At 42.9% G+C, this 13,042-nt stretch overlaps 1 protein-coding gene across 1 annotated transcript in view; it reads right to left on the bottom strand.

The window, feature by feature from the left end:
- The window catches only part of LOC308282468 (striatin-like), a gene marked incomplete at both ends in the record, with an annotated part of 51,195 nt that extends 43,326 nt beyond the window's left edge, over positions 1 to 7,869 (bottom strand). Inside the window, one exon of the mRNA XM_080722814.1 lies at positions 7,591 to 7,869. Within this exon, the coding sequence (XP_080578940.1) occupies positions 7,591 to 7,869 (279 nt within the window). The remainder of the gene's footprint in view (positions 1 to 7,590) is intronic.
- Positions 7,870 to 13,042: the final 5,173 nt, after the last annotated feature.

Raw genomic sequence — 13,042 nt, forward strand, 5'->3', positions numbered from 1 at the left:
CTCTGAATGATTGTGGGACAGTGTGTGGTCCATGGTTTGGTATAGTGGTCATAGTCTCTGAATCATTGTGGGACAGTGTGTGGTCCATGGTTTGGTATAGTGGTCATAGTCTCTGAATGATTGTGGGACAGTGTGTGGTCCATGGTTTGGTATATGGTCATAGTCTCTGAATCATTGTGGGACAGTGTGTGGTCCATGGTTTGGTATATGGTCATAGTCTCTGAATGATTGTGGGACAGTGTGTGGTCCATGGTTTGGTATAGTGGTCATAGTCTCTGAATCATTGTGGGACAGTGTGTGGTCCATGGTTTGGTATATGGTCATAGTCTCTGAATGATTGTGGGACAGTGTGTGGTCCATGGTTTGGTATAGTGGTCATAGTCTCTGAATGATTGTGGGACAGTGTGTGGTCCATGGTTTGGTATAGTGGTCATAGTCTCTGAATCATTGTGGGACAGTGTGTGGTCCATGGTTTGGTATAGTGGTCATAGTCTCTGAATGATTGTGGGACAGTGTGTGGTCCATGGTTTGGTATATGGTCATAGTCTCTGAATCATTGTGGGACAGTGTGTGGTCCATGGTTTGGTATAGTGGTCATAGTCTCTGAATCATTGTGGGACAGTGTGTGGTCCATGGTTTGGTATATGGTCATAGTCTCTGAATCATTGTGGGACAGTGTGTGGTCCATGGTTTGGTATATGGTCATAGTCTCTGAATGATTGTGGGACAGTGTGTGGTCCATGGTTTGGTATAGTGGTCATAGTCTCTGAATCATTGTGGGACAGTGTGTGGTCCATGGTTTGGTATATGGTCATAGTCTCTGAATGATTGTGGGACAGTGTGTGGTCCATGGTTTGGTATAGTGGTCATAGTCTCTGAATGATTGTGGGACAGTGTGTGGTCCATGGTTTGGTATAGTGGTCATAGTCTCTGAATCATTGTGGGACAGTGTGTGGTCCATGGTTTGGTATAGTGGTCATAGTCTCTGAATGATTGTGGGACAGTGTGTGGTCCATGGTTTGGTATATGGTCATAGTCTCTGAATCATTGTGGGACAGTGTGTGGTCCATGGTTTGGTATAGTGGTCATAGTCTCTGAATCATTGTGGGACAGTGTGTGGTCCATGGTTTGGTATATGGTCATAGTCTCTGAATCATTGTGGGACAGTGTGTGGTCAATGGTTTGGTATAGTGGTCATAGTCTCTGAATGATTGTGGGACAGTGTGTGGTCCATGGTTTGGTATAGTGGTCATAGTCTCTGAATCATTGTGGGACAGTGTGTGGTCCATGGTTTGGTATAGTGGTCATAGTCTCTGAATCATTGTGGGACAGTGTGTGGTCCATGGTTTGGTATAGTGGTCATAGTCTCTGAATCATTGTGGGACAGTGTGTGGTCCATGGTTTGGTATCGTGGTCATAGTCTCTGAATCATTGTGGGACAGTGTGTGGTCCATGGTTTGGTATAGTGGTCTTGTCACAGAGTGTTGCAGTAGAACACCATCACCACACCAGAGCAACGTTTTATTGCCTCCTAGCACTAGCACTACTACACAGCACGCACACACACACACACACGCATGCATGCACGCGCACGCACAGAGAGAGACACAAGGAGTATACAACACTACACCAGGGGTTTTCAAACGTTTTTGACTCAGGGCACCTTTAATATTTTTTAGAATCTTACATCACATTATGCCACGTAAATATGCACATCTTTCCAGCTGAGATACAGTAGGCTATGTCACAGAGAGATATCCGTTTCCATCAGAACTGACTACTGTATATATAAACCAGTAAGACTCCCTAATCGGGAGATAAGCGACCGTTGGTCGCTTATCTCCACAAATATCACAACCTCCACCTCTCACGTCATACGGGTAGCCATAGTTACACCTGGAATGTTGAATCTCCATATATGGAGATAACCTACGCATCACACAAAGTCTGACCTCACCAGCCCATACTTGGGCATGGACGACTTATATCTCCATATACGGAGATGGCCATATATGGAGATACGATGACATCACAGAGTCCACAGCTGATGATGTGGCGTGATGTCATACAATACACAAACAAGCCCTATATAAAGGGGCAATTCTCACCAGGGAAGAGAGCATTGCCTGGAATGTTGAATCTCCATATATGGAGATAACCTACGCATCACACAAAGTCTGACCTCACCAGCCCATACTTGGGCATGGACGACTTATATCTCCATATACGGAGATGGCCATATATGGAGATACGATGACATCACAGAGTCCACAGCTGATGATGTGGCGTGATGTCATACAATAAACAAACAAGCCCTATATACTGATGCGATACGATGACATCACAGAGTCCACAGCTGATGATGTGGCGTGATGTCATACAATAAACAAACAAGCCCTATATACTGATGCAGAGATATGAGCAGGGCAAAGGTGTGACGTGTGACCGACCGACCGACGGACGGACGGACGGCCGGTGGAGGTTTTCATAGTAAACTGCTCCCTGACGGTCGCAATAACTTTAGATTTGACGTTTCACCACTTGAACCCCAGCATCCCTATTCTGAGGGGGGAAGGGTCGCCAAAAATAGCTGATCTACAAGCTCACAACTTTGGAAAGAGTTGGAAATAGAGCTCATCAAGTACAGTTCAAATCAGGTCTGTTTTACTAAGCACAGTGAAGTGATATTGATGTAGTTGCGAACGTCAGGTCGCAGTTACTATCAAAACCTCCACCGGCTGTCAGTCTGTCCATCAGTCAGTCAGTCAGTCAGTCAGTCAGTCAGTCTGTCCTCACACTTTTGCCCTACTCATATCTCCGCCACCGTTGCCCCAATCCATGCCAAACTTTGCACACACACACACACACACACACACACACACTCCTTGGCTGCCAAACCATAACCTCCACCGCTCATTTCTCATATGGCCCTCTTCTAGTGCCACCATGAGGCCCATTCTTGCAAAACACATTAATGGACACTGCTCCTACAGATTCTGGCCTAAACTCACACAAATTGGGTGGCAAATCACAACCTCCGCCCCTGAATTCTCACATGCCCCTCTTCTAGTGCCACCATGAGTCCAATTTTTGCAGAACACATTTTTGAGCGGTGCTAACCGCTCCTATAGACCGCTTTTTTACCAAAACTATGATGTCACAAATGATGATGACATGAGTTCGCTAGACCAATGAAACACTTCGATTCTGTTGATCTGTCCATGATGTCATAGTCACAGAGGCACCCGATTGGTTAACCCTGATTTAGAACGCGTTTAGGCCGCGTAAAATACGTCATAACGCGTTTAGGCCGCGTAAAATACGTCATAAAAAATTATTGAGCGGTGCTAACCTTGAATTACAAAATTGTATTAGATGAATATCACTTATAAGCGATAAAATAACCACACTTTTAGACAGACTGTGGAAAATCTTACAGCTTATAAATGATAGGCAGCTAATACAAGTTTAAAATACAAATGAACAGACTTTGAAAAACTAAAATATTCATCTTCTGGCCTCTTCTCGCCTCTCTGGAGGCCTCTCTGGAGGTAAATAAGGTCACTTATCATTACACTACGACACTCTTACAAGTTACAATCCGTAGCTTGGTCAACTAACTGATGAGAAATGACGATAAAGACTTATATAGTCTGAGCAGACCTCTAGACTGACATCATACACAACAAAAACCATATTGCCACGCATGCCTATCAACACTGATTCGCGCAAGAATTAGTTTGCACCGCTCACTTCGCACGGGTGCGATTTTTTAACACTGCTCCTACAGATTTTGCCCTAAAATCACGCAAAGCGCTGCACAGTATCTCTAAAGTCATGTCATCAACATGGATTTCCCATATTCCCTCCTGATTGGCTACGATTGCCTTCTATTCTAAACGTTCCTGCATTGCTCCCTTTTCAAGAAAATCCGGCAAATCATGACCACCACATGCCGGCCCCCTTTTCTAATGTCTAAAATGTTCCTATTTACATGACCTGGCGGTCGCTTATCTCCCGATTAGGGAGTCTTACTGGTGATATTGATGAATTCCAAATGGTGGCACGCCTGGACTGGCATCACAGCACCCCAGGGTGCCACGGGCAGCCACTTTGGGAAACCCAAATGTCTCCTGACTGCTGCTGGCATCCCTGTGGTGTCCCACTGGGATGTGTCCAGCTCCAAGTAAGCCCACATTTTGAAAATAGACAATCTACTCTTAGTGCTCGTCAGGGTGGGGGGTCCCCACCCTGACGAGCACTAAGAGTAGATTGTCTATTTTCAAAATGTCTGCCTCTAACATTAGACAATTTGGCCAATGTTTAATTTATCATTTTAGAGGTATTAAAAAGTCCTGAAATTGTCACTTCAGAAATGTGCACTTTATGTTGGTTTGTTTGAGAGAGAAAACAATGTTGAATGACATTAAGGCAGCTAATCATCTGGGGACCCCCCCAGAAATAATTTGGGGACCCCCCTGGGGGTCCCGACCCACAGGTTGAGAAGCACTGAGTTAGTTTACCTGCAGCTCTGCTCTCTCCACGTCCCACTGGGACCATCTAGTTCTACTAGTTATAATAGTTATAGTGATAGTTATAGTGATAGTTAGTTTACCTGCAGCTCTGCTCTCTCCACGTCCCACTGGGACCATCTAGTTCTACTAGTTATAATAGTTATAGTGATAGATAGTGATAGTTATAGTGATAGTTTACCTGCAGCTCTGCTCTCTCCACGTCCCACTGGGACCATCTAGTTCTACTAGTTATAATAGTTATAGTGATAGTGACAGTAATAGCTGCAGCTCAGCTCTCTCCACGTCCCACTGGGACCTGTCTAGTTCTACTAGTTATAATAGTGATAGTGATAGTAGCCTATTTAGTTCGTTTACCTGCAGCTCTGCTCTCTCCACGTCCCACTGGGACCTTTCTAGTTCTACTAGTGGGGTCCAACCTATGTTCCCCAGGTTCTATGTTCCCCACTTCACAGCATTAGTTTAGTGAGGTTATGGTTAGGGTTAGGGTTAGGTTTAGGTGGTAAGAAAGTGGGGAACATAGAGCCTGGGGAACATAGAACCTGGGGAACATAGGTACGGTCCCCTACTAGTTATAGTAATGGTATTAGTGATAGTGATAGTAATAGTAAGTGATAGTGATATTAGTTAGTGTACCTGCAGCTCTGCTCTCTCCACGTCCCACTGGGACCTGTCTAGTTCTACTAGTTATAATTGTTGCGACCGTAAGGTCGCAGTTTAGTATGAAAACCTCCACCGGCCGTCCGTCGGTCACACGTGCGGTCGACCGCACGTCACACGTGCGGTCGACGTGTGATGAGGTCACGATGAGTCATCTATGCCCAAATATAGATTTCTAGGTCAGATGGCCCATAGAGTTTGTGATGTCAAACCTAGCAACCCAATATAAACAAACCTGATGTCAGACCTGAAGTATCCTTTTATACCCATATATGGAGATACAGAGATCTCCATATATGGGCATATTAGAAAGCCCATATATGGGCATATACGGATGACATCAGGGATATCCATATATGGGCATAAAAGGGACAAGGGCTTACAGTTAAGAGATCTCCATATATGGGCATATCAGAAAGCCCATATATGTTCATATACTGATGACATCAGGAATATCCATATATGGGCATAAAAGGGACAAGGACTTACAGTTAAGAGATCTCCATATATGGGCATAAAGGGACAAGGACTGTTACAGTAGATATAGAGATGTCCATATATGGGCATAAATGAACAAGGACTGACAAACACTGAGATCTCCATATAACCTATGGGAATATAAGGGACGAGGACTGTCAGCTTGTAGACCTATTTTCTAAATATTGTTGTACATTAAAAACTTGAAATGGGTCGTTCTGCATAGTACTTGGGATTTGTTGATGTAAATGTTCACATAGAGTGTAATAATTGGTAAAACAAACTTTTGGCCTATTTGTGGAGATAAGCGACCAACGGTCGCTTATCTCCCGATTAGGGAGTCTTACTGGTGATAGATAGTTATTGCGACCGTCAGGGAGCAGTTTACTATGAAAACCTCCACCGGCCGTCCGTCCGTCCGTCCGTCACACGTCACACGTGACCATCAACAAACGTCACACCTTTGTTGATGTTTAAATCGAAGAGTCTTGGTCAAATACTTCTGTTGGTTTCTGCACTGATCATTTATACAATTCAGCTGTGTTTGCTCGTGTCATCATGATGAGGTCATAAATCAGCCATGCCCAAATATAGATTTTACGGGTTTACATGCTTACTCAGTTATTCGTTATGTGAAAGTCCTATGACGTCTATGATATCTGACATCATCATACATACATTCCCTTTTATGCCCATAAATGGAGATCCCCTATGTAGAACCAGCCACTGACATCACTGTAATGCCAGGGGAACCAAATCCCTTTTATGCCCATATATGGAGATCCCTGTGATGCCAGGGGAACCAAATCCCTTTTATGCCCATATATGGAGATATGGAGATCCCCGTGTTGCCAGGGTAACCAAATCCATTTTATGCCCATATATGGAGATCCCTGTGATGCCAGGGGAACCAAATCCCTTTTACGCCCATATATGGAGATCCCTTATGTCATCAATATTAAGCCCATATCTGTGAATATCTTTGGGTACCAGATGTCTCCATATATGGTTAAATGGTCCGATATACATCACTGGCCAGAAGACCAAGAAATGGTGCAACCTCGCCCTTTGCTTTTCTCCCTTAGGCATCTTACTGGTAGGTAGTTTAATGAGGAATGCAGTATGGTGGTAGGTAGGTAGTTATGGCCTTTGATGTAAGATTTTCACTTTCTAGGATAACTATATTTGCTATTCCCAGATGATGCCCTTTTAGGGTACCCCTCATGCCCATATATGGAGATCCCCAGGCTTTACTAATTAACATAAGTTTTATGCCCATATATGGAGATCATTGTCCCAATGTCATCAGATATATGGGCATAAATGGACACAGGCAAACTAGATGGGCTGTATGGATATCCAGATGTGTGATGTAAGTGTTTTATTCCAAATGTGGCACCCCACAGACATATTTCCAGAAACAAAATCCCTTTCATGCCCATATATGGAGATTTCTGATGTCATCAATCCCAGGCCCTGTAAAAAACATGGTTGCTATGGTAAACAGTTGGTTGCTAGGGTAAACAGTTGGTTGCTAGGGTAAGAAAACATGGTTGCTATGGTAAACAATTGGTTGCTAGGGTAAACAGTTGGTTGCTAGGGTAAAAAAAACATGGTTGCTGTGGTAAAAAGTTGGTTGCTAGGGTAAACAGTTGGTTGCTAAGGTAAAAAACATGGTTGCTATGGTAAACAGTTGGTTAGTAGGGTAAACCTTCAATGATTTTGACATCTTGTTACTAATCTGTCGGTAGATAATGCCGGTCTTATATAAGGGTCATTTGTGTACGGTGTGATGTCATACTGATGTCAGCAGTGTGACAGGAGATAAGCGACCAACGGTCGCTTATCTCCCGATTAGGGAGTCTTACTGGTAGTTGTAGTTACCGGTATAGTAATATTTATAGTTATAGTGATAGTTTACCTGCAGCTCAGCTCTCTCCACGTCCCACTGAATCCTGTCCACCTCATAGCGGGCCCACTCGTGCTGTAGGAAGTGCAGAATCCCCGGGACGCTGTAGGGAGGAGCGCGGACCCCCTCTCCCTCTCCTCCTCCTCCACCTCCCCCGGGGGGAGGCTGCAGCAGCGGCGGGGCCAGCAGCCTGGTGGCGGGGGAGGAGGAACCGCCGGGACCCCCGCTGGACCCCGAGTTGTTGTTGTTGTTGAAGAACACACCGGTGGGACCGGGAGCAGGCTCGTCCATCATGCTGGGGATGGACCGGGACAGGACAGGACAGGACAGGACCGGGAAGGAGAGGGGACCAGGAGGAGGTCCGTGGACCGTCGTTGGTTCCGCTCGGTTCGGTTCGGAATCGGACCGGAGAGCGGCGCTATAGCGCTCCTCTCCTCTCCTCACTCCAGAGTCATTCACGGTATCACGATACTACGGTACCACGGTGTCACGGTATCATGGTACCACGGTGTCACGGTACCACGGAGTCACGCCGGTGTCACGGTACCACGGTGTCACGGTATCATGGTACCACGGTGTCACGGTATCATGGTACCACGGTGTCACGGTACCACGGAGTCACGGTGTCACGCCGGTGTCACGGTACCACGGTGTCACGGTATCACGGTGTCACGGTGGTGTCCTCTGGCGTTCCTCCTGTGATGATGAATGATGATGATGGTCTGGTTTAAACAGAAGCAACCATAATGTGTGTAACACTGACATCCTCCCACCTCTCTCTCTCTGCTACTGGGAGACACCGCTCCGCACGCTCCACGGCACGCTCTGACGAATGGGTCACGCCGACATTGGTGACTCGTCGAATTGTGTGACGCATACGTACGCTGTGGGACATTTTAATTAAATCTGAGGCTTTTGTATTATTATGTATTTTCTTTTTCTTTTTTCTTTTTTTTTGCTTTGGCTTTGATATTTGTCCCAATGTCACTGCAAAGTATGTCTGCAATAAATTGTTTCAAAAAGCTTTATAGGCTACTCTAACTCCCACTGGGCCAAAAAAAATCTCTTTCTCCAGATTTTTCCATTCAAGTGGATTGGGGATACAGATAAAAAATATCTATCACAGATAAAAAATAATATCTGTGAGATATATATATATATATATCATATATATATATATATATATATATATATATATATATATATATATATATATATATATATATATATATATATACATATATATATATATACATATATATATTTATATATATATTTATATATTTATCTGTATCTACCATCCACTTGAATGGAAAAATATCTGGAGAAATAGATTTGTATCTATATGGCCCAGTAGGAATGGGCCTTTAGGCCTATAACTACGCAATGTGACAGATTGATTGATTGATTGATTGATTGATTGATAGATTGAAGAATGTATTAGGTTGCAAAGGAAAAGGTACGTACAGTTTCATAACAGTAAGAACAGTACGTACCGTTCTCCATTTTTGTCTAATAAAATAATCAATCAATCAATCAATCACTGGCACAAGGTCAACTAAAAGGAGATCCTAGTAAGAGTGTCTGCTTATTTACACAGGAACCACTTTATGTAGGCTATCTCATATTGAAAGACAGGCAGATAGAATAAGAACAGTAGCCTACTTTGCATAGGATAACATAAATTACATTATTGATTTATTTTATTCTTCTTTTTTTTCATTCTCATGGCAGTCAAAACATGAATTTGACATTGTCATTCTACAACCGAGACCTCACGAGATTGAGACGACTTAATATAGGTCACCGGTTTCCGTGCAGCTGGAGCTCCAGTGGCCGTGGTCTCTCAGCCAGCTGAGAGTCGGTGATGATGTCACACGCTAAAGCGTCTCGTTCTCTCACATGATTGGCTGTCTGCGGTGAGTGGCGTGGAGCTTAGCCAATTGGCGGTGAGTGAGTGCGCGTGGCGTTCGACTGTTCCAAAACACTGGTGTGCGCAGAGAAGGAAAAACGAAAAGTAGGTCTACTCACATTTTTTACTCTTACTTACGTAAAAGTATCAGTACTGCAGTGTAAAAAGACCGTGCCCATGTCTGGAATTAAATAAATACTTGAGTAAAAGTACAAAAGTATTGATTGATTGATTGATGAAATAGACTAAGCCCCCATGCTCCCCCCCCCCCCCCCCCTTTTCTTTGTATTCTGCCTTTTGTATTTGATGTTATACTTTTGAAACTGATATTATCCTAGATAAAGTACTATGTTCTATCCGTCTGTCTTTCAATGTTATATGAGATACTTAAAGTGTGGTTCCTGTGGAAATAAGCCTCGGCTTTCTAGGATCTCCTTTTAGTTGACCTTGTACCAGTGATTTGTACTGTCATGAAACTGTACTTTTTTCTATTGCAAACTTCTAATAAATTCTTCAATCAATCAATCAAAGAATGTAGGAAAAAGTAGGCAGTAGGCCTACACATCACTGGTATTGGTATCATGGTATCAAAATGTACTTAAAGTACCAAAAGTAGAAATTAATCATTTAATGCAGAACGTCCCTTCACAACTTATCAAAACCAAAAGTATAAATTGTATTAAAATATATTGAAAATGTTTTGTAATATTACAAATCTACAAAGTAACTAGTAAAAGTAGGCTACAATATTTGCCTCGGAGATCAGATGTAGGCCTAGTGGAGTATAAGTAAAATAACTGAAAACTGGAAATAAAAAAGAAAGGGAAAAAGGCTCAAATATGTACTTGAATAAATTATGTACTTAGTTACTTAGTTTACTTTTATTTATTTATTTACTTACTATCAGGCCTACTTTGTGTACACCCATTTCCCAATGCAAAGGCAAAATACTAACAGGTGGTATAATAATATTATATAGGCCATTTTATATAGGCTATTTTGCCTCTAGTCTGTAACACACACCTGTATTATATGCAGACTGGTGTGCTTTGAGGGTTTGGCTTGCCCTTCGGTGTACCTGTCTTGTACTGGCAGGCCCAAAAAGAAAGTTTGAAAACTACTGTCTAAAATAGTGGAGCCACCACAACCCAAACATGTTTTATTTTATTTCTATTAACCACATCTGAACAATAGAACCCTATTCTGGAGCGAATAGTAGGTTATTTTCGGCCAATAGATTTGGTGTAGAGGGGGCAAAGTATATGAGCCCTTAGGGTCAACTAGTAGCCGAACTATTGGATAGAATATAAAGAGCAAGAGTTGTCCAATGGTTAAAGCAATACATAATAATGTACTGTATACAGTACGTATTAGGCCTATAAATAGGCTAGATGTGTGTGATGTTCTGTAATTATATGGTCCATAGTGGATAACCCATTAACCAAGCCATGAATCACACGCAAGTCATCTTGAAATAGGCCTGCAAGGCCACTTAAAACGGTTCAAAAGATTACATTAATGTTGCCGTGTCCATTCACTAATTAGATCTACTGGACACCAAAGAGACAATATCAAGACATTTCATTGAACTATATGGATACTTCAGTGGGACTCATCATGTCTTCTTGCTTGGGCTTGTGTGTGACTGTGCACCCCAGAAAGGCCTCACATTATGTTGCTTGTTTCACTAGAAGAGATGAAGTTTATGAGACGCCTCATTCCTATATAGCAACGGTCTTCAACGTTTTCAGGCCAAGGACCCCTTAGCTGAGAGAGAGATGAAGCAGGGACCCCCAGATTCCATATAGTTTCATTGTTTGGCAGTACAATCAGTGTATTTTGGATTCATGTCATTTTTTTTTCTTCAGATATTTAACCACTTGAACCGTCAATACTTAATAAACTTGACCTTTCACTCTGTACTTGGTCTGCTCTTTTTCCCCCTCTACACCAAACCTCTTTGCCAAAAATAGCCGATCTACAAGCTCACAACGCCTCACAGCGCGAGGCGTTGTGAGCTTGTAGATTGGCTATTTGTGGCTAAAGTTATCAGAATATGGACGTTAGGGTTCAAGTGGTTAATATAAAGAACGAGAAAAAAGGTTTCTATAACAAAGATTTGGAGGACCTCCTGTAATAACTCTGAGGACCCCCTAGGGGTCCCGGACCCCCTGTTGAAGACCCCTGCTATATAGCTATATAAACACACTATACTTCAAAGTCTATTTTAGACCATTTAAAACACTTCCTTGGTTCTGGTGACTGATAGTCCTTTTAATGCATGACATGAGGGGGCTCATATCGTGGAGCACAAAGGGAGTAAGTGACATTTCCATTTTTTTTCCACAGTACAGCTTTTCATTGATTGTGATTAAAAACATTAAACATTTTAAAGTACATTCATTGAAGCCTAATCTGTGTTGAAGTAAAGATTGCTTAAACAAATAATTATAATCAATGGAAAGCCGTCCTGTGGGGGGGAAAAGATAATGAAAATGTCACTTGCACTCCAAGCCCTCAATATATAAAAAAGCAGATGGACAAGCTTCACGCCACAGCGTTTGTAGATTTGTTAGACAGTGGTGAACAATAGTGAGGGGATTAAGGGGAGCAAGTGCTAATTTCGTGCAATTTTGACTTAAAGCGCGAAATTTTGCACAGATGTAGCCCAGGGCTTGCTCTAATGATTTAGCTAGGGCGCCCAAGTCTGCGACCTTCGGGGTCGCCACAGCGGCCAAATCAAGTTGGGTTCACATTGACTTTCTATACAGGAGGAAAATACCCAGAATTACTTTTTTTTTCTGGGTATTTAAGGAGGATCTGAGGGGTCTAACTAGGGGTTTGTCATCATGCTGAATCCATTGCAGGCATTTGTTTTGCACAAAACACATTCTGTGGGCTAGAAATGGCCTCAGAAAACAATACACGTATGGGTGCGTTTTCATGTTAGTCGGAGGCCTTAGGGTTTTTTTTTTCTCGTGCTAATCAGTCTAAAAGTTCAACATTTTACACAGATGTAGCCCAGGGCTTGCTCTAATGATTTAGCTAGGGCGCCCGAGTCTGCGACCTTCGGGGTCGCCACAGCACCAACAAAACTCTGAAAAGTGATGACTCATCACTTTTCATCACTAAAGTCGATGGGAACCCAACTTGATTTGGCCGCTGTGGCGACCCCGAATGTTGCAGACTCGGGCGCCCTAGCTAAATCATTAGAGCATGCCCTGAGCTACATCTGTGCAAAATTTTGAACTTTTAGACTGATTAGCATGAGAAAAAAAAAAACCTAAGGCCTCCGACTAACATGAAAACGCACCCATACGTGTATTGTTTTCTGAGGCCATTTCTAGCCCACAGAATGTTTTTTGTGCAAAACAAATGACTCGGGAGCCCTAGCTAAATCATTAGAGCAAGCCCTGGGCTACATCTTTGCAAAATTTCGTGCTCTAAGTCAAAATTGCACGAAATTAGCATTTGCTCCCCTTAATCCCCTCACTACAAGTCAGGCATTAATTTCAGGACAAACTAAATACACTGCTACTCCCCACCACTGCA

The sequence above is a fragment of the Nannobrachium achirus genome (genome assembly GCF_963921795.1).
Source record: "Nannobrachium achirus genome assembly, chromosome: 3".
NCBI lineage: Eukaryota > Metazoa > Chordata > Actinopteri > Myctophiformes > Myctophidae > Nannobrachium > Nannobrachium achirus.